At 48.5% G+C, this 20,512-nt stretch overlaps 2 protein-coding genes across 2 annotated transcripts in view; one reads left to right on the top strand and one right to left on the bottom strand.

Annotated features, from left to right (window-relative positions):
* Window positions 1-20,512, bottom strand: part of LOC119450432 (sialin-like) — a 233,203-nt gene that overhangs the window by 50,382 nt on the left and 162,309 nt on the right. The gene's annotated exons all lie outside the window — the stretch shown is intronic.
* Window positions 1-20,512, top strand: part of LOC119450435 (ubiquitin-like modifier-activating enzyme 1) — a 46,693-nt gene that overhangs the window by 12,726 nt on the left and 13,455 nt on the right. The window contains 13 exon segments of the mRNA XM_049666499.1: window positions 1,986-2,092; window positions 2,191-2,281; window positions 3,507-3,639; window positions 3,771-3,868; window positions 4,011-4,157; window positions 5,195-5,365; window positions 5,649-5,753; window positions 7,866-7,943; window positions 8,865-9,017; window positions 14,422-14,587; window positions 15,789-15,985; window positions 17,238-17,302; window positions 19,770-19,821. Coding sequence (XP_049522456.1) covers window positions 1,986-2,092; window positions 2,191-2,281; window positions 3,507-3,639; window positions 3,771-3,868; window positions 4,011-4,157; window positions 5,195-5,365; window positions 5,649-5,753; window positions 7,866-7,943; window positions 8,865-9,017; window positions 14,422-14,587; window positions 15,789-15,985; window positions 17,238-17,302; window positions 19,770-19,821 — 1,563 coding nt within the window.

Genomic DNA, 20,512 nt, shown 5'->3' with positions numbered 1-20,512 from the left:
CACTCCTGCAGGAGTTCCGCCGCCTGGGCCTCCCCTGTGGCAAGGAGGAAGATCTCCTCTTCCCCGGCCGACACCACCTTTCTGCACTTCGAGGCGTCGTGGAGTTCCTTGACTCGTCAGGGCTCTCCGCACGCCTCTAAGGACATTTCTACAAGCGGGAAGGCCTCACGGCCTCCCACTCCACCCCGGGCCTGACCGGCCTGGCACAACACCCCTGCAGACTCTGCAGCACACCAAGGCCTTCCATCTCGGCCTGATACGTGCCGCCTATGCCTGCCGGTTTTGCTTCGCCCAGCCATGGCGTCTCCACTCTATCCCTTCTTTCGCTCCCACTTACCCCTCCCCGTTGGCGCTGAGCCGTGCTCCCTCAAGGGCTGCAGAAGATAGCGCCAACCTTTCCCTTTCCCTCAAGAACCACTTACCTACCGCGACGATTTCATCTCCATCGACGTCATACGGAACCTCACGGCGACGACGACGGCGACGACGACGGCAGAAATCTGCTTTAGAGTGTCCATATAATTGCTATCGCAATAAAAACTGCTCACAACAGTCCACCCGGATGCCAGAGTGGCAAACGGCAACGGTCCCAGGCCACTTCCAGAGTGTGGCCTTACCAGGAGGGAACGCGCAACGTTGCTTCGACGGCGCACGGGCTGTGTCTGGACCACGAGGTCGTGGTCTGGACGGCGGCGCGGCTGCACGGCAAGCTAGGGACGCTCCGCCACACCGGCCTGTGAACGTTGCGGAGACCCCGAGACCCTCGAGAACCTTCTCTGTGCGTGCCCAGCGCTTTCACAGGACCGCTCAAGGGTCATCACTGCCTACGGGCAACAGGGTCTACGCGCTGCGACAACCAGCGACCTCCTGCTCCCGTCGCCTCCCCACCTCCAAGCTCTCCATAGCCTTTTGGAGTTTGTGGAACTGAACGGGATCACCGCCCATCGCTAAGCGCTCGCCCCCAGCGCAGGCCATCGCCTCCATCACCAGCCTCCTACATGATTGGATGAGACTCTTGCTGCTTCTCCTTGTCTTCCCTTTCTTACAACATCTTTATCTCCTTGTTCCCCTTCCCCTGAAGCTGCGCCGTGCTCCCTATTGGGCAGCAGAAATAAGCGCGATTTTCTGCTTTAATAAAATCACTACTACCACTACCCGCCGTGGTTGCTTGGTGGCTATGGTGTTGGGCTGATAAGCACGAGGCCACGGGATCGAATCCCAGCCATGGCGGCCGCATTTCGGTGGGGGCGAAATGGGAAAACACCCGTGTATTTAGATTTAGGTGCACGTTAAAGAACCCCAGGTGGCCCAAATTATTCCGGAGTCTCCCACTACGGCGTGCCTCATAATCAGATCGTGGTTTTGGCACGTAAAACCCCCTAATTTAATTGATAAACACTATAAATTATAGGAAAAAGAATTGAAAGAAAAGTTTCCATAGTGTGCATATATAATTTACCTGTCCGGTATTGCTAATTACGCATTTGGTGCCGCAGCTAAACGTCGCCTCCCCTCCCTCCCTCCCTCCCGTCCCCCCACGGGCTTTTGCGCGACGGAAGAAGTCGCGTTTGCTCTCTCTCTCTCTCTCTCTCTAAATATATATATATATGTATATATATATATGATTGTAAAGGAGGAAAGAGATGCTTAATTCTGCAGCCCTTCAGGGAGCACGGCGCAGAACGCGCGTTTGCTCTCCGCCGTGCGTTCACTCCCCGTGAAAGAGCGCGGCCCTCGCGCGCTCTCACTCGCACATACAGCATACGGCGCGCGGCGACGATTGCATCGCCTTTGACGTCATACGGAACCTCACGGCGACGGCGACGCGGATGGCAGAAATCCGCTTTGAGTGTCCATATAATTGCTATCGCAATAAAAAGAATTCAAGGGAAAGTTTCCAAAGTGTGCATATTTAATTTACCTGTCCGGTGTTGTTCGCCATTGTTTTTTCGTCTCCTCTTAAAATTTCGCCCGTTGCCTCCCAGGTGGTGGTGCTGACAGAGACTCCGCTCGAAGACCAGGAATACATCTCTGACGTCACCCGCGACAACAACATCGCTCTCATCGTGGCCGACACCCGGGGACTCGCTGGGTGCGTAACCGCAGCCGAGTTCTTTATCGCACGGCAAGACGCCGCCTCTGAAGCGCAGATTATGCAAAAGTTGTGCATGGGACTTTGCCATCTTGCAGGCAGATATTCTGCGACTTCGGTGACAACTTCCACGTGACAGACACGAACGGGGAGCAGCCGATGTCTGTATCGATTGGCTCCATCACCAAGGTATTCCAGTGAGCCGAATTCACGAAGGGCTCTCAAATCAACTTTCCTAAGGGAGGGTTGGCGATTTGCGATTTGAGCTGTCGTTAATGCGTGTTTATTCGAACAGTATTCCTATTGGTTCCCGTTCAATTAATGAACATTCGACGTTCTTCTTCGTTTGATTGTTGTTGGACAAACTCAATACAAAATACAACTCAACTTTCAAAATAAATATTTTTTAAGTTCCAGTATCTTTTAGCTTTGATCACCCGTGCACCCATAAACTAATCGTGATCAAATCGGTCTTTTTCACATTCACTGCGCTTTTTCACAGCGCGAGTGCTACTTGTATTTTCTGACACTAGAATTCTGTCTGAATGGATCAAATTTTATTTATATAGGACTGGTGACTAATTAGTGACTCTGTACAGATATTAATTGATGCCACATCGAGGGAAATCAATGCAGTGCCGAGGCTCATGTCGCAAATGAATGCGTTAAATACGTTGTTTTCGCGGAGGAGGCCCGAGATGTATTCATTGATATTTCGGTGTCTGTTTTCCTTGAGTATGGTGGGTTTTCCTGGTGGGTTGCTCCAGGAAGCTCTTTTTCTTATTTTGCCCAATGTTTTACGTATCTCTTTTTTTTTCTTTTTTTAACCGATAAAAAATTCCCGGCATCAAAATTTCCCCAACCATTATTGGGAACATTGCCTCCATTGTTTGTGGTCTCCCTACTTTTCTGCTAGCCAAACTCCAGTCACCTTTTACTAGTCTCCGTTGCATAAGTTGACGTTCCCAATGCTAGCTTTGAACCCAAGGGCTAAACCTAAACTGACGCTTGGGTAGATATCTTCACATTCTAATAAAACATTTTCGTTCCTTCCCTAGCTTTACCGCAGCAAGCACAGGCTCCTTCTTTCTTGGCGTACCTAGCTTTGTAACTACGCGTTCTAGGGCATCCTGATCTCGCTTCGAAACGTAAAGAGCTTCCATTTGGGATATCATCTTTCTTTCCTCATTTAGTTGTTACTTCTTAGGTAGTTACTTATAGCCGGTTTCTTTTCTATTTCCGCCACCCAGGAAATTGTCTCAGCCTCTCTGACTTTGCGTTTAACTATAAAACCACAGAATGCCACTCAACTGCTCCTGTAGTACCAAACTTCTCTTGGGTGTACTGGCTCAATGTGCTAGTTTCTTGTGCTTACGCTCATCATACACGTACTTTGCTCCGTGTGTCCCTATAGGCTAAAGAAGGCGTGGTGACTTGCCTGGATCAAATGCGGCATGGTTTCGAAGATAACGACTACGTCACCTTCTCCGAAGTCAAGGGCATGACCGAGATCAACAACTGCCCACCGATGAAAGTCAAGGTGCTAAGTGAGTGGTGCCTCCGCACGTTTCTAAAGCACTGTCGCTTGCGGCTTCAGCAGCATCGCTTAGCATTTGCTTTAGTTACTTTTACATTACCACCACCCTTGCCTTTTCTGGTTTGGTTTACATTCATCCAGGTCCGACAATGTTCACCGTGGGTGACACAACGCAGTTCGGTGATTACACCTCAGGCGGCGTTGCAACGCAAGTGAAAATGCCGAAGGACGTACAGTTCGTGAGTAGTCTTTAGTGTAGCAGTCAGCTGATTTCCAGCTTAGCTTGGGCTGCTATCGTCGACGGGATGTTTTACCTCGCCCAACTGCTCGTCAGACGGCGCCACAAGATTGCCACATGCCTCTATTTTTGCACATTTGCAGAAATCTTTCAAGGATTCCGTGAGGAACCCAGACTTCGTTGTGTCGGATTTCGCCAAGATGAATCGCCCTGCGCATCTTCACTTAGGTTTTCAAGCTCTTCATGCTTTCGAAAAGTTACACTCACGCCTGCCGTGGCCTTGGAACAAGGTACGTAAGCAAGCATTAAAGCCTGGAAACGCATTGTATACTAATGTTTTAAATGCCGTTGGTGTCTGGCACATCCACAACAGGAGAACAGCAAATTACAGCGTGTCTAAACAGTAAATCATTGATATAATACAGTGTCTTTGTTCATCTAGAGGCTGTTTTTTTTAATAAACGGAATTAGTTTATGTGGACGATGAGGCGTGAAAAGTCACGTCACTCATGGAGTCAGGTTAAGGGCGTGATAGTTGCTCTCTTGGGCAGTTCAATATCGGTTTTATCACTGAAATTGACCGGAAATCACTACGCTGCAGAAATTAGCAGCGTCAATGTTTGTGTGTCTGGAAACTGTTAGGAACTCTTCGGATGACAGACTTCAAGTTTTGCGTTACGACGAATTCTCTGGCTCTTGCCCGTATAAAATTAATTGGTTTCATTTCCATAATTGTTTGTCTAATTACTACCTCGATCGACTCTTTTTAAGATATACTCCACTGTGATAAAAGCAATCCCGGATAGATATCCTTATAATCAGATCATCTCTATTTAAAGAAAATCGAACGTGTTCTTTGAGTCGCTCTATATAAATTACATGCACGGAATCATGAAGAAAGCAAAACAAACGCCTGACCAAGATGAAAAAATTATTGAAAACTTGACGTTACGGCTCCCACGTGAAGAAAATGTTTGAATCAGCGTCTTTATTTCGAGTCAATACATGTCCAGACAACTACAGGAACTATGAATACGAAAGACGGAAGACGTAATGCAATTAGCGCCCACACCCTATATATGTATGGGCTCAACTGCGTATATCCTCGTATACCCGTATATAACCAGTTTCCCCCTCATTGTGAACAAAGCTCCCGTGTTTGGGGCCGACGGTTCAATTTGTTAATAATTTATTTATTTTGGTCAACGTCAGCTTTTTTTTTTTTTTCCCCGACCAAACGAGATATGTCAGACTCTCGACTTCATGTGCGAAATCACCGAGGCAGGTGTGCGTGAGCGCAACGTTGTGAAATCACTGGCAATTGCAGGAGGACGCAGCAGTTGTGGTCCAATTGGCCATGGAGAAGAACGAAGGGCTGGCCACATCGCTGGAGAAAGTGGACCAGGAACTAATCACAACGCTATCCTACGTATCTGCCGGCTCCTTGTGCCCCATGCAGGCGGTTATCGGAAGCGTCGCAGCGCAAGAGGTGATAAAGGTAGGCTTCTGACACGTCGTTCGGTGCTTATTTTCTCTGAATTTTCTTTGACTTCTGTCCAATTCATGTTTATTTGGAGTGGGTAGCCTTCGATACTCAAGTGCAGCGTGCAGCAACTGCTCAGCAGTTGCTGCACGGGCTAAGACAAGTCCCCTTGTCAAAACGTTTCTTTGAGAGACATTCCCTTTTCTAGCACTGTTACTCAAGAATTAAAGTGTGTAGTACTTATTCAGATGTGTCTTTTTATGCTTTGTTGCCATGTTGCCCTGTTGCCCTTGGATAGGCATGTAGCGGAAAGTTCAGCCCTATCCAGCAGTGGTTCTACTTTGATGCTTTCGAGTGCCTCCCCCATGAGAGCGACATTTCGGAACCAGACGCCAACGCCATGGTAAGCTTTTGAACTTCGTTTAATGATGGTGGAGCCTTCCGTGGCACTTATATTTAAGCCAGATCATAGCCTCCTGTATACGTTTCAGTGCCTGCCTGATGGCTCTGTAATGCATGGAATCTAGTGGTCCGGTACGGCACCGCATTCACAGTCATTTTATGCCAACTGTTAAGAGCATGGAAAACTTGGAGAGGACACGGATCCGCTCCTCGGCTTCCGCATGGCGCAGGACGAAGGATAGTTGACGTGACCCTAACTATGTCTCACATACTGTGACTAACTACTGGGAAAGTGCCGCCCTCTCAGTGACAGCGGGTTTGGGCGTCACTGGGCTGGCATCGAAAAAATGCAGCATACTATGGCCGGACCTACCTTCAGCCAGGTGGACAGTGCGGCGAGTTTGTTGACATTGATTTTGCTTGCAGCCCAGAATTAGGTGACGTGCGGCACACGAGACAAAAGAATACAGGACAGGCATGTTTATGAAGTTGAAGCGCAAGTGTGTATGTCACTCACATCTTATTAGAGTCGTGTGGAAATCGCTCAATGTGGTGTGCTGACTGCACCAAATAACTAGACCATGCTTCCGGCGCTGATGCCCGTGGTGACCCTACTTGTGTGCTCGTGGCTTGTGTTATATGTGTGTGCCACGTTTAGTATTTTATTATTGCGATAGCAATTATATGGACACTCCAAAGCAGATTTCTGCCGTCGGCGTCGCCGTTGCCGTTGCCGTCGCCGTCGCCGTCGCCGTCGCCGTGAGGTTCCGTATGACGTCAATGGAGATGAAATCATCGCCGCGCGCCGCCGAACGCTGTATGTGCGAGTGAAAGGGCGCGAGGGACGCGCGCTTTCACGGGGAGTGAACCCACGGCGGAGAACAAACGCGCGTTCTGCGCCATGCGTTAAGGGCTGCAGAAGTAGGCGTCTCTTTCCTCCTTTACAATCACCATATATGTAGAGCAAACGCGCCTTCTTCGGACGCACGAAAGGCCGTGGGGGGGAGGGGGAGGGAAGAGAAGCGACGTTTAGCTGCAGCACCAAGTGCCTATTATTGCGATAGCAATTATATGGACACTCAAAAGCAGATTTCTGCCGTCGGCGTCGCCGTCGCCGTCGCCGTCGCCGTGAGGTTCCGTATGACGTCATTTGGAGATGAAATCGTCGTCGCGCGCCGAACGCTGTATGTGCGAGTGAAAGGGCGCGAGGGGCGCGTCTTTCACGGGGAGTGAACGCACGGCGGAGAACAAACGCGCGTTCTGCGCCGTGCTCGCTTAAGGGCTGCAGAAGTAGGCGTCTCTTTTCTCCTTTACAATCACCATATATGTAGAGCAAACGCGCCTTCTTCAGACGCGTGAGAGGCCGTGGGGGAGGGGGAGGGAAGGGAGGCGACGTTTAGCTGCGGCACCAAGTGCCTATTTATATCAGAGGCTCCAGCAACAGTCACCAACGCCGCACGCATTTTGAGCTAACGCGGGCAAAACGCCGATGGCGTCGACAACAGTTCTGCGTGTTGTTGCTACCAAAGCCGCTCACCTTACTTCGTATGACATTGCTGTGTTGCTATCGCATTCATTGCTTCGCCCTTAGGGCGAAACTGTGAGATTTTTTATATCAGAGGCTCCGGCAACAGTCACCAACGCCGCACGCATTTTGTGCGAACGCGGGCAAAACGCCGATGGCGTCGACAACAGTTGTGCGTGTTGCCGGTGCTGCTGCATGTCCAAGTTTATACAGCTGATAAAGCTACTATCATTACTCCGTATAGCTCTCTACAAATTTGCTATCGCAATTGATGCTTCGCCTTTCAGGTGAAACTGCGACAACTTTTCCTGTTTTCGCCTTTTCTTATTTCCTGCGTACCGTTGGAAACTTCGGGATAGCCGCCCATAAAGTCGCCTACCTTACTTCACTTAATAAATGAGAGGACGAAGATACAAGCAGACCATGTCCTGTAGGCTTCTATGCCATGTTCTTACGTCCATTTTGCTCTTCGAGCAAGTTAAAGCCCTACCTTACTTGCTGCTGCATCCACGAAGACAAAGAAACGTGCTTCAGTGAATGCATTCTTTTATTACACTGACGTCAAGTTTGCACTTTATTTTGCAGGAGCACTCGCGGTACGCGGGACAATCCCGCGTCTTCGGCGCTAATGTGCAGCGCCTGCTGATGACTCAGACATACTTTGTGGTGAGCGTTGCTTGATGCACGATTGATGTTTGAAAGCACTTTTTTCGTACATACATCTTCTACATACGACATACGTTATTTATTTTCCTATGGTTATGCTCAGATAAGCATCAGAGCGAGAAAGATGAAAAAGAACCATCGGGGGGAAGACCGTCAAGGTCACGAGATAGCCTGCCGGTAGATCTCATATCGTACGCTGCTGCAGGGACGCTTATTCGTTAACACTAATGGTTCTCTATAAGAAGCGTGGGTGATGTTACATATGGACGCGTCGGGGAGCACTCGGCAGGTTGTCTTCAGCCTCATCACAACGCAACGAGACATTGGGCAAAAAAGGATGTTCCACATCAGCACACCATGGCTTTTAGTGGCACTGGCTAACACTCTCGGGCTAGATTTAGTAAAAATAAATACCCAAGTTAGTGGACGGATTAATAGCAGTGGCCGTAGCGCAATTGGTAGTGCAACGCACGTGTACGTGATAAGGAGGTTGTGAGTTCTGCGCCTTCTGGCGACAAGCTATCTTTTCGTCCACCTTTATTTCCGTTTTCTTTTATTATTTTCTACATTTCCATATCAACCACAGGTAATTGCCCCGATGCTTTGTTGGCTTCATTGTCTGTTGGCATTATATGGTCATGATTAACCAAAAGCGAGCCCCTCGATTTCCTTTCTTCTCTCAAATATATATATATATATATATATATATATATATATATATATATATATATATATATATATATTGTGTCTGTATAATTGCTGTCGCAATAAAAATTAACTGTTCCAGTGAGAATTCAGGATATCCTTCAGCGCCATTCACCCCTTGTCTGTCGGCACTGGCATGACAGGGTCAGCTCGACGACTCCCCTCGTTGGAAAAACACTTATCCCAGCAATGGTGCGTCTATTGCCCCGTGCATAGGTGGGAGCTGGAGCCGTGGGCTGCGAACTTCTCAAGAACTTCGCCATGATGGGCATTGGAGTGGACAGTGGCTGCATATATGTCACCGACATGGACGTCATAGAGCGGTCCAACCTGAACGGGCATTTCCTCTTGCGGTCCCACGACGTGGGCGTGAGTGTTCCCTAGAGTTTCCTATCGATTGGTTGCGTTTAGTAAAACGCTGTAGGAGTGCGAAAAGTTATACTGTTTTGGTATAACTTTCGTTGTGCGTGTGTGCGTGGAAACGTCAAAGAGACTTTTCTTTCTTTTTTTGTAAACTATTGTTTTTTAAACACATACCTGTTTTAAAACCACATAGGCCCCATTGCTCCCGTACCCAATAATCACATATGATTTATAGGAGCCTGCGAGTCCCTATAAAGAAACCGGGGGAAGATCAAGGAGAATAAATAACGACGAGGGAAGGGGAGTATATATTCATACGAGAATATTGTACACTTAGGTTATGTGGAATACGCATGTAAATATGGCATATGAATCGAGATGTACTGACCAATTTTCATGAATTGACGCAAGAAAGTTGGTGAATGCGCACTTGTTCGCTTTACAGGCACGTACAAGCTGGTGTCATGTCTTCCAAGCATTGTGGAAAACGCGACGCTTGCTGATGGTGGTTGTGTTGTATACATAGCTTGCATGTGACGTCACATCTGCCGATGTGACGGTGGCGCGGTGGCGGTGGCGGTGTTGGTGAACTACTGCGACAGCCATGACACTGCCATGCCCACGATGGCTGCGGTAAAAGGGCAGTGGTGGTGCAACGCGCGCTTTCCAGCCTTTCGCTCAGAATGCCGCCAACCTCGACTAAACAGTGTTTCCATGCTGAGCACTTCCCGCAGCGTTCACGCTGCTACGACAAAATGCGGCACGGATGGGTCGATCCGTATATAGAGGTTGATGCCTGAAGTGGACACGACTGCCGATGTAAGCGTCTTCCAGGAGATAACTCACGATCACATTGTTAGCTATCTTGTGTTGTCAGCCCACTTCATTACCATATCAAACCAATTAAAGCCCGAAAATCGCTGGAATCTCATTACTTTTTTACGAGCGGACGGGTCAGAAGCCTGTCAGCGAAACGGTTCCAGGAAGATAAATTGACTCTACTTGGAGAGGTATGCTGAAGCTTTCCTTGAATTCTAAACTCTATGAACGCATTATGTGCAATGTCTTGTCAGCAACTGCTTCATCGTCAGTCAATGGAGCAGAATTCGTATGCGTACTCGGCTCTCCGCATTCTCCATCATTGCCTCTGCCGCGACTATCCGCATGTGGTTTTCCCTGCATTCTTGACACACGGAGCTTTCCTAAAGGAAAAAAAAAAAAAACGGGAGACAGCGCTGACTATTAGCTGAATTTTCTCGAACGAAAGCGGGACTTACATAGGGATGCAAAGAAAGGCAAAGGATTGTGTCAGGATTGCGACCATTGTCAGCATGCCGTTAATCAGCCTGTCCTAAAAAAGAAAACGATTATCTTTCTTCCACGTGTACCAATGTCGTTTAGATCTGCAAGTTCTCCTTTTCTGTTTTTCTAATCCTCTGTCTTTGTTTTTATCTCATATAAGTCCCGCTTCCGTTCAATAAAATTTAGTTGGTAGACAGCGTGGTCCCTCGTTCTGTTCTCTACAGTCATCCTCATGCTAAGTTATGCTGGCCGCACCCGTCGATATGCGCCAACTAGCCAAACGGAACACCGTCTTAATGGCGCTGTAGCCCAGTCGATGGGTTGGAGCCCAGTCCATGTGAGCATCCTTGAAAAGCTTCGATGGCCTCTATGGAAGTATGTGGAAAGTGTACCTCACATTATATCAAAATGAAGCCCACCTCGGGTGTTTTCATGACTGATACGTCGCCTACTTTGCAGAGTTTGCAGGAACGTCTTACGGGATTACCAATTCAAAAGTGCACGCCGCCAACTTGCATCTTGGGGCTCACTGCGTCAAAATTCGCACGCTTTATCCCCGCTAGCCAAAAACTCTGTGGTTTTGCATCAAAGGACATTGTGCGCTCGCATCTTCTACAAACTTCTGCAGGCCGAAAAGGTCCGTGTTCGTTCGCTGCTTCCTCCTGGCTTTACTGTCACTGCGCGCGGTTAGAGCAAGCCACAACTGAGCAGGTTCTTCAATCGGAAAACATAAGAACGACGTCGACCGGGGTGACGTGCACCTTCAGTACACCTTCAGCGGTGGTAAGACGGTGTTCGGTGGTTCATCGCAATGGCGGATGGTTGTCCCACGATTCCAAGCTGTGACGTCAGTGGAAGCTACGTTATGAAACGTGTTTATATCATATTAAAGAACGTAAACGTATGCGACATCGGTCATTGGCGCAGCTGTTTCTTTGCTTTCCGCCTGATCTACCCCTACCTTCCTGGTTGAAAATGTGCTCTGTCATGCTCTGTCATGCGCTCTGTCATGTGCTCTGTCATGCCGAATGCTCACATGTATGCAGACATCGCGGTACATAGTAGAATTATGTACGATTTACCATGCATCGCTGTATACAATGTTCGACTATGACTGGTGGACAAAAAGTCTAAAGTCATAGGTCCACAGATTTTCTCCTAACAATGTGCATGCTTCATAATAAAACATTTACATACTTTTTATTCAGCGCGCGAATAAATGTTGTGAGAGCGTTGTGCTCTCGTGCTTTCGTAGCATATGGTGATAAGGACTGCAAACTGAACCTGGGAACGTTTAACGCGCAACACCACTCAAGGTAATCTAGCTTAGCATGAATCTCATGGCTTACCTGGGACCTCCGTGTTAACTGGTGGTTTGTTCGAGTGCTAAGGGAAGCGAAAACGCCGTCGAGGACGACAGAGTATTGCGTGGCGTGATGATATTTAAAAAATTGTAGTCATGTAGGATGAAATTGGCTGACGTAAGACAGGGCTAATTTAGATGGCTGGAAAATGTCTTCGTCCTGCAGTAGACATAAAGAAAATTACAAAGATACCATTGAAAGTGATTATTTAAATAAGCGAATAGCGCCTGCCCTCGACAAGCCTTCACAACACCCATTCGCTTGACGGTAGTCTCTTCCTTCGGCATTATGTGCAGCGTATAGCGCAGGACGAAACGGCGCGTATTGACGAGATACTTTACAAGAGACTACGACGACGAATGCGCACCGCAACCGTCAGTTCAGGCAACGCCTAGTTGGTTCAGGCGGCGGAATGTGCGACAGAGCGCCACCACCAACCATCTAAGCCTTCGGACGCCACAAAGCTCGCGCGCGGGAGAGCACATCCGCTTCGCACCGCAGCCCTCTCCCACCGCCATGTCAGACGTGACGGAGACGCTGGCGCGGGCCAATCGGCCAGCGCTCTCTCCTTCTCCGACCTCCGGCGCTTGCGCGCTCCCCTTTCCTTCCAGTGGGATACGCGGCCGCCAGCCACGACCATGCGAAACGGTAGCTAGAGGAACCTATTCGCTTTATTAGACCACAGAGCAGCTCTACGCGTCGTCACAGGGCTCGCGAAGCACACACGTGTTGAGGAGCTACAACGATATGCGAAGTTGCCTACCCTCCGCGCAACCATCGAAGCAACAAAAGCAGACCACGAGGAGCGTCTGAAGCACACCAGACAAGGCAGGGCGCTACTGGCCTACATGGGAATGGACCATATCAACTTTACCCCAACTGCTATCGGAAATTCCACCTTGGAATGATATTGCTGTCGTCGACATAACACCAACGCCTCGAAACATGGGCGCACAACATGCGCACCGTCGGGCAGCATTTGCTGCGCGTCACGCGCAGAGTCTGGCAGATGCACCACCAAGCCAAAAACAAGTGTACACTGACGCAGCTTTCGACCAACGCACCAGTTAGGGAGCAGTCGCCTACCACGTAGACGGTTCTTGTGCGACGCATTCTATCTTCATAACTGCTGATGCCGACGACCTAACGGAACTTGAACTCCGATTGATAGGCTGGGCGATAGACCAGGTCTCCAGCAACACGCATGCAAAACACATCGATATATACACAGACTCCCAATATGCGCTGCATGCTTGTAAGTCTCACCACACAGCCTCATCAGAAGTACTCCTAGTCAAGCAGGCCTTCAGGCGTGCGGGGTTCTCCGGGGTCACTGAAACACTTCATTAGATCCCTCGTCACCGAGGCATCGAGGGAAATGAGAGAGCCCATGAGGCGGCGCGCGCCCTTCTTTCCAACCGCGTCGTCTCCCGGGACCCTTCAGAGACCCTCAGCACCAACACAACTAGCACGACAAAAAGGACCACCGTATGACCCAGGCAGAGATCTGAGAGTAGCAGCCAACCGACGCAAGAGGGAACTCAGTGCGAGTGTCCCGCCAGACGCAAACCCACTTCCCGTGGTTCTTCCCAGGTCGGGGCAGGTGCTGCTGCATAGGCTCCGTTCTGGCTTCGTCCTCACACCGGACGTGCTGGAGCGATGGCGGCAGTATACTGGCCACGCAGGGAGAGACGCCCTCCTTTCCCTTCTCCTGACTCCCTTCCGTCGCAGGAACCTGGCCCCTCGACAGCTTCTGAGGACGAAGAAGCAGCCCAGGAGCCGCACAGGTGCCCTGACTGCGGCGTGGCCACGCGACCATCCGCAGCCCATTTGTTTAGGGAATGCCAGCGCTACGCTAAGCAGCGGGACCACCACCTGAGGGCGATGCAAGTGTCGTCCTACGAGGAGTGGATTAGGCCGGCAACTGGATTAGCGGCCATTCTGGACTCGCTCTTGGGTTTCGCCAAGGACACGCAGCTTCTAGGACAGCTCTAATTTCTCCTCCGCTCTCCCCTTCCTATTCCGCATATAATAGGCCTTCGAGCCATCCTACAATAAATACATTTTATCATCATCATCATTAGACCAATGACGCGCTCTCGTTTTTCATTTTCTGTTATCATTCGGTCAATGTTTCTCTCCTTTCATCGGTCAAACAAACCTGCTAATGATACTATGAGTTGTTGACGCGCTATTGCATGCCTTTAGGCGCAGCAATGTCATGACTCTGGAGTACGCATAGCGTACGCTTGTATTGCTTGAGATCCATCACACGCAAACCTCAAAATATTCTTCAGAGACGCCGTGCCTTGTATTGTCTGGATGGTGTTGGTTCTGCGAACTCAGGAAGCCCGTATAAAGGATATTGAAATATCATAAAAAATGCCAATTGTATCATTCTATTGGGCCTAATAACCTATTACTCAACGTTTCTAGAAGTACTGGCCAAATATACATTTAAGTTAAGCACGGAGGTGTTCTTAACTATTGAATTCAAGACCGTTGGCATAGACATACTCATGTTGGACTCTATAAGACGAGTGTGCGTGTGTGTGTGTGTGTGGGGGGGGGGGGGGGGGGTACTTGTGTGACTTCAACGATGGTGTTTTCCATCTTTTCATTCTAGCTAGTAACGGTTTTAATGGACGTGACGCTTCTGTCGATTCTAAGCCCTACGTTGTGGAACAGACGGTCTCTGGTTTGTTTCTGACATTTTCTCTCTTCTTTCGGCCTTACGCGCGCAGGCCATGAAGTCCATCATGGCCGCACAAACCCTGGTCGAAATGAACCCCGAAATCAACATCCACGTCCGCGTGGATAGAGTGGGTCCGGGCACGGAGCGCATTTACAACGACGACTTCTTCGAATATTTGGACGGCGTAGCCATCGCGGTGGACAACGTCGACGCGCGTAAGTGCCGGCCTCCTAGTCGTTCACACGCAGGATGTCCAGAAATGTGGGACGTTGCCCCATCTGTCGAACTCCATGACCTAACTGAATGAGCAGCATCTTCAAAAAATTATATTTCAGAAGGCCGCCCGAATTTCAACAACTTTCAGTTTTCAGCGTCAGCTAGGGTACGCCCCATTATTAACATAGGTATGTACGGCACTTGGTCGTAACGTCTTTGCTCCGTTATGTATAAGTGTTTTGGTCAGTATTTATGATGCACTGCTGTAAGGCAGCAGGAAAGTTACGAATATGTGCCATAATTACGCATCTTATTAGACAGGCGTAACACACTCTTCACGTCGCTAACTGAAAGCTGTTGAAATTCGGGTGGCCTTTTGAAGTATCACTTTAAAAAAAATGCTGCCCATTGAGTTACGCTGGTGCACTGCGGTGAAGTTCGACAGATGGCCACAGGGGTAATGTCCAAAGTTCTTTAGTATGCGTGAGTTGCAACTGCATAAACTAGCTGACAATGGAAGCAGGGTAAGCATAGGAGACGTTAAGCGTACCTTTTACTTGAAATGGAGTCAAGAGAAAATGGAAATTAAAGCAGACGACAAGAAAACCTGGCGGAGGCGGGAGTCGAACCCCCAACTTTCGCACTGTGTGTGTTGTGTTCTGCCAATTGAGATACCAGGGCGGCCGTCATTCCCGACACTTTATTGAGTATTCGTTTGTGTTCTAGATCTAGCCTTGGGAGTGTTACCCAGTGCTATTCGCGGCTATGGCGGCGGATGTGAAACATCTTTTTTTTTTTTTCAGCCGTACGTGCACATTGGAGGAGGGTTGAAATTATGTTCCATGTGTACCTATATTCCGTAAGGTTACGGAGCGACTCTAAGGCTCGGGTCTTATCGAGCACAAGTAAAGTGCAAATTTAAAAACCTTGCGACGGTGCTACCGCAAATTGGGAGAATGTTGCACATTTCGATAGGTATCGATGCAGCGTTAAGAAGCAATGATGTTGTTGATAAGCTAGTTTGCATGGGATCATGTCTGAGAAACATATCGTGAAAGAACGGGAGAATGCAAGAATACAAACGACAGAGCGCTGCTTGTGTTCTCGCTTTGTCCCGTTCTTTGGCACTGTTTCACTCCGATAAGTATCGGCTATCCCGCGCCAACGCTCTCGTGTGGGCGACCATGTTATAACGTGCAGGTCGCTACATGGACGAGCGCTGCGTGCTCTACGGGAAGCCGCTGATCGAGTCCGCCACCACGGGCACCAAGGGAAGCGTGCAGGTGGTGGTGCCGCACATGACCGAGTCCTCATCGTCCTCACGGAACCCGCCCGAGAAGCCGACGCCCATTTGCACCATCAGGCACTTTCCCAACAACATCGAGCACATCCTGCAGGTCTGTCTCGTTATTTACATATTGTCTCCTGTCCATTCCTCTGTGCGGACCGTCAGCTCTCTGCTACATGCGCCGTAGGTTTTCTTTTTATCTTTTTGCAGCATGCACTTTTTTAACAATAATTATTATTACAAGTGGCTTCCATTAAAGAAGAGGAAGTTTAAAATATGCCGAGTGTTCGCAATTTTTTATTGTATATATTGTTTTTAAAAAAATGTCTGTGGCCGATAGAAAAGTTGTAGTCCATCGAAATGCATAATCGAATAAAGAACGATATTTCGTTATTTAGGTTTCTAAGTAAATACTTTACGGCAAACATCGCATTTATGAATTGTGGCCAGTGGGCTTCCTAACCCCTTTTCACTTGTATCAAATTCTCAGAATGATACCAGTTTCGAGATATTACCAGTCTACAAAGAGATGCATTAGCATTACAGTTATTCTTGTGTTTCAGTGCTAAAATGGTGGTTAGTTAAAAAAGGTAAGTTGAACGAATGCATTTTTATCGCAGGTTTCTCAGCGGACTTTTATAAACGGGCATCATCCTCGGAATTTGTTCCCTGTGGATATTACTTGGAAATTCGCGCTACAATTCCTAAAAAAAACAATCTGCCGTAAAGTAATTCATACATTTTTATTTACTAAACTTTGGTAATTAGTCAGATAATCAATTCAGTTTTTGGTCCACGTGATGTCCGCCTCTTCGAACATTCCAGTTTAATTATTGAAATTGTGCTATCTGTCACAGGCAATTTTTAACGGTGGAGCTGTTTAAGCAGGACCGTCAGTCCGTACCGGGCGAACGGCAAATGTGGGCCGATCCTGGCGGTACTGCAAAAAGGGTCCAAGCGCAATGGCACATACCCCTGTGAACTAGATAGGTGTTTAAGCTCAAGGATATGGTATGACTTGGTAGTGCTTAGCCTAGCCCAAATACGTGACCAATACCTTGCGGTAGCCAATCGATAGCCAATCAAGAGCTTATCGATAATTGATCAATAATCAATAAATTTCGGCAAATGCTGGGGATGACTTGGTAGTGCTTAACCCAACCCGAAATATGTGGCCGATCATCTCCGCTGTTTCTTTAGCGTTGCGCCACTAGTGCAAGCTACGTTAACTTCTTTTTTAAGTTGTGCAGTTAATTCTGTGCAGACTAGAGCTAATGTCTTTGTTAACAGGTTCTTGCCTTCGCCTGGCATACCGTGCCCTCTGCAAGACAAAGAAGTATCTTTTTTTTTTTTCTTTACAGTGGGCACGTCAAGAATTTGACGGCCTGTTCAAGCAGAGTGCCGCGAATGCTGTCCAGTATTTAACGTGAGTACAACGCCGCGATGCCTGCAGTCGGAGCCTGTCTCTTACCCTTGCGAAACAGCGCTCAGAGGAAAGTAAATATAGCTGCAGGTATTCCCGTACTAGCACAGAAGACATGTACAGACACTTTGCGGCTGGTGTGAGCGTCTTCTCTCCACTGGTGGACTAACAGCTTGGATAAGTGTTAAAAGGTTTCGAAAAAAAGTTAGTGACGTTTCACTTCGTGAACGCGGGTGACGCGCAAGCGTATATGGGTGCTACAGCGCACACGAAGCTATCGGCTCTTGGTGCGCCTTGACGCCTAGACTTTGTCCACATCGCAGATCTCTTTCAAGATAGGGCTCGCGCGGCCGCACCATACGCTGCAGCCGCCTGAGTTCCACGATCTCTTTACTCTTCTCCACCCATCCTGCATTTTATTGAGATAGCAATTATAGGGACACTTCAACCGGATTTCTGCCGTCGCCGTGGCCGTGAGGTTCCGTATAAAGTCCAAGGGCGATAAAATCGTCGTCGCATGCCGTATGTGCGAGTGAAAGCGCGCGTGGGACGCGCGCTATCACGGAGAGCGAACGCACGGCGGAAATCAAACGCGACTTCCGTGGCGCGAAACGCCGTGGTGGTATGGGAGGGAGGGAGAAAGAGGGGAGGGAGGGCACGCTTTGCTGCGGCACCAAATACGTATCTTGCAAATGGGCACAAGGGCAACTGGCGACGCAATCTTCCACGCGAAAGGAGCAAAGCGGGAAGGCAGCGCGGGAGGGAGGAGGGCGGGCGGCTTCTACTCTGCCAACAAATGCGTTCATGTACTTTGCGCTTTGCACTTGGTTCTTTATGTTTGCGCCGGTACGGGCTGCCGGTGTTGTCGCGCGCGCCGTATCTTGCAAGCGATCTCCACACGGCTCTGACCTTTGTATGCGCTGTGCATTCGGCCGCTCAGTTTCCGTTGAAGCGATAGACCGCACGAACCTTCGCTCGCTGCGGCGGCTGCGCTTGCTGCCAGCGTTTTGACAGTGGTTGTCTGCGGTCATCGAGTGTGATCTATTCATGTGTGCTTGTGCGCGCTGACACCACGCTTGTTAATTCAGTTAGTAAGTGAATGTGTCCAACTTTATGCAACCGATAAAACTACTATCCCTACTCCGAATAGCTCTCTGCTAATTTGCTATCGCAATTGATGATTCGCCTTTCGGGCGAAACTGCGACATTTTTTTATCAAGTTGCTGGCTTTTATAATTCTTTATATATTGACCCGCATGCTTGTTTATCTTTATCCGGTGATCGCATTTCACCGGCTAGCAAATGCTAAAGGTTATCTGCTGAGCGCAAGATGCGCCTTTCTGTAATGGAGGTTTCTCGAATGTTATAGATGGTTCTATCTGTTGCCTATGTTGTCGCCGACCCTTGTGTAATCAAATTCTGTGCACGACGCGAATGCTGATGTACATTCTAGAACTTTCGTGAACACCAGAGATTACGTTGGAAGGTTCAATGGGGCATGTATAAGTAGCCTACGTATCTGATTTTCGACGAGTGTGCTCGCCGCCTTCGTTGTGCTTGAGTGGGCCTCTTCGATCATTCGTCCCTGACAGTCCCGGACTGTCCGAAACTCTGCATACGCTACGCTCACCGGCTGAAAACACCGCCTCGGGCCTGTCAGGAACGGATAATCGAAGAGGCCTAGTGTTACTTGCTTTTGTGGGCACAGGTTGTTCGCCCAATAAAAAGTTAACGTTGTGAAGTCACGGTTCTGACAGTGTCCTATTCGACGCTGTCACGACAACGTGACAATATTTTAACTACGAAATAAGTCTTTGTTTACGCTTACAAATCTTATGCAATGCTTGCTCAAAATGATACTGTCAATGTTTCGGTTGGAAGTTTTTTTATATATAGTGCGTCAATACACTATTCCTTACCCGCCAGCAAGCTTCCTTTGCAGCGAATCTTAATTTTACACAGGTCTTTTCATGTAAACATAAATTCTGCTTTATGTCGTGGACGAAATAGTGCGGCAAACTGCCTTCGAAAACAGTCCCTTTTTAGTGCGATATCAATTATAAGGACACTCCAGGCGAATTTTCGCAGTCGTCGCCGCATTCCCAGTGAGGATTCCGTATAAAGTCCAAGTACATAGACGTTCGCCCTCATCTGTTTGGGCTCTCCATCACGCCAGCGGTGTGACAGCGAGTGTTCGCGATCATCGAGTGATATATGTTCATGTTTGCCTGCTGATAAACCTACGAACCTTACTTCGTGTAGTTTTCCAATACTTTGCTATCGCAATCACTGCTTCGCCTTTTGGCGAAACTGCTACCTTTTGGCGGTTTGGCCCTCGTATTCTTGTGGTATAATGTTTGAATATTTGTCGAAGTTTTCTCTGAGCTCTCGAAATGTTATGCCTCAATAGAAGCTGTTGCCTGAAAGAAAGCACGGGGTCGCTGAATACTTCGTTCGCTAACCGTTTCAGAGATCCTGATTTTCTGCCGAGGACGCTGAAAACCCTGCAATTCACCCAAAAGGTAATTTTTTAGTGTTAAAGGCTCTGACTTACCTTACGTTTCTTAGCGGCGTCTCTTAAGCCATGTGTAACAAAACAGTTGTGCCGCAGCTGATGATAGAGATTTAGCGATGCAGCAGCCGTCTGGACTGTAAAGCACGAGTCATCACAATTTTAAGTTAGTGAGCAACACGCGAACAAAAAAAAAAAAGACGAAAAAAGAAGAAAGAAAGAAAACGTGAACGTGTGCTTGTTCAGGCCAACTAGCGCACATTCGTTTTTCAACCTGAAGAAGCCCCTGTCCAAGTAGATCAAATTTTCAGTGCATTCCAGTCCATTTTCCAAGGCCTCACCTTCACTAAGGAACTGCCGGTAGAAGGCATAATCCGCTTTCTCGACCTGGTGCTCCACCTGAGCCCCAGCCACATTTGCTGGGCATATCCCCTCGCTCCAAGAAGCACCTACTTCCCTACACGTCGGGTCACTCGAGAATTGTCAAGCGTGTCATTGCACTTGGAGCCCTCAAAAATGCCCTCTATCACTCCTGCCACCAGGAAATTCAACGAAACTACAACAGCCAAATCCAGCGCCTGAGAGCAAGCGGCTACCCGGAAGACCTACTTTGTCACTCTTTCTCACCGTCACTCGTTCTCACCGACAAGGAATACAGATATCTATTTGACTAATCATTATATGATTGTTAGTTTTACCTT

This window comes from Dermacentor silvarum, chromosome 4, assembly GCF_013339745.2.
Source record: "Dermacentor silvarum isolate Dsil-2018 chromosome 4, BIME_Dsil_1.4, whole genome shotgun sequence".
NCBI lineage: Eukaryota > Metazoa > Arthropoda > Arachnida > Ixodida > Ixodidae > Dermacentor > Dermacentor silvarum.
This window is presented reverse-complemented; position numbering and strand designations above follow the sequence as displayed.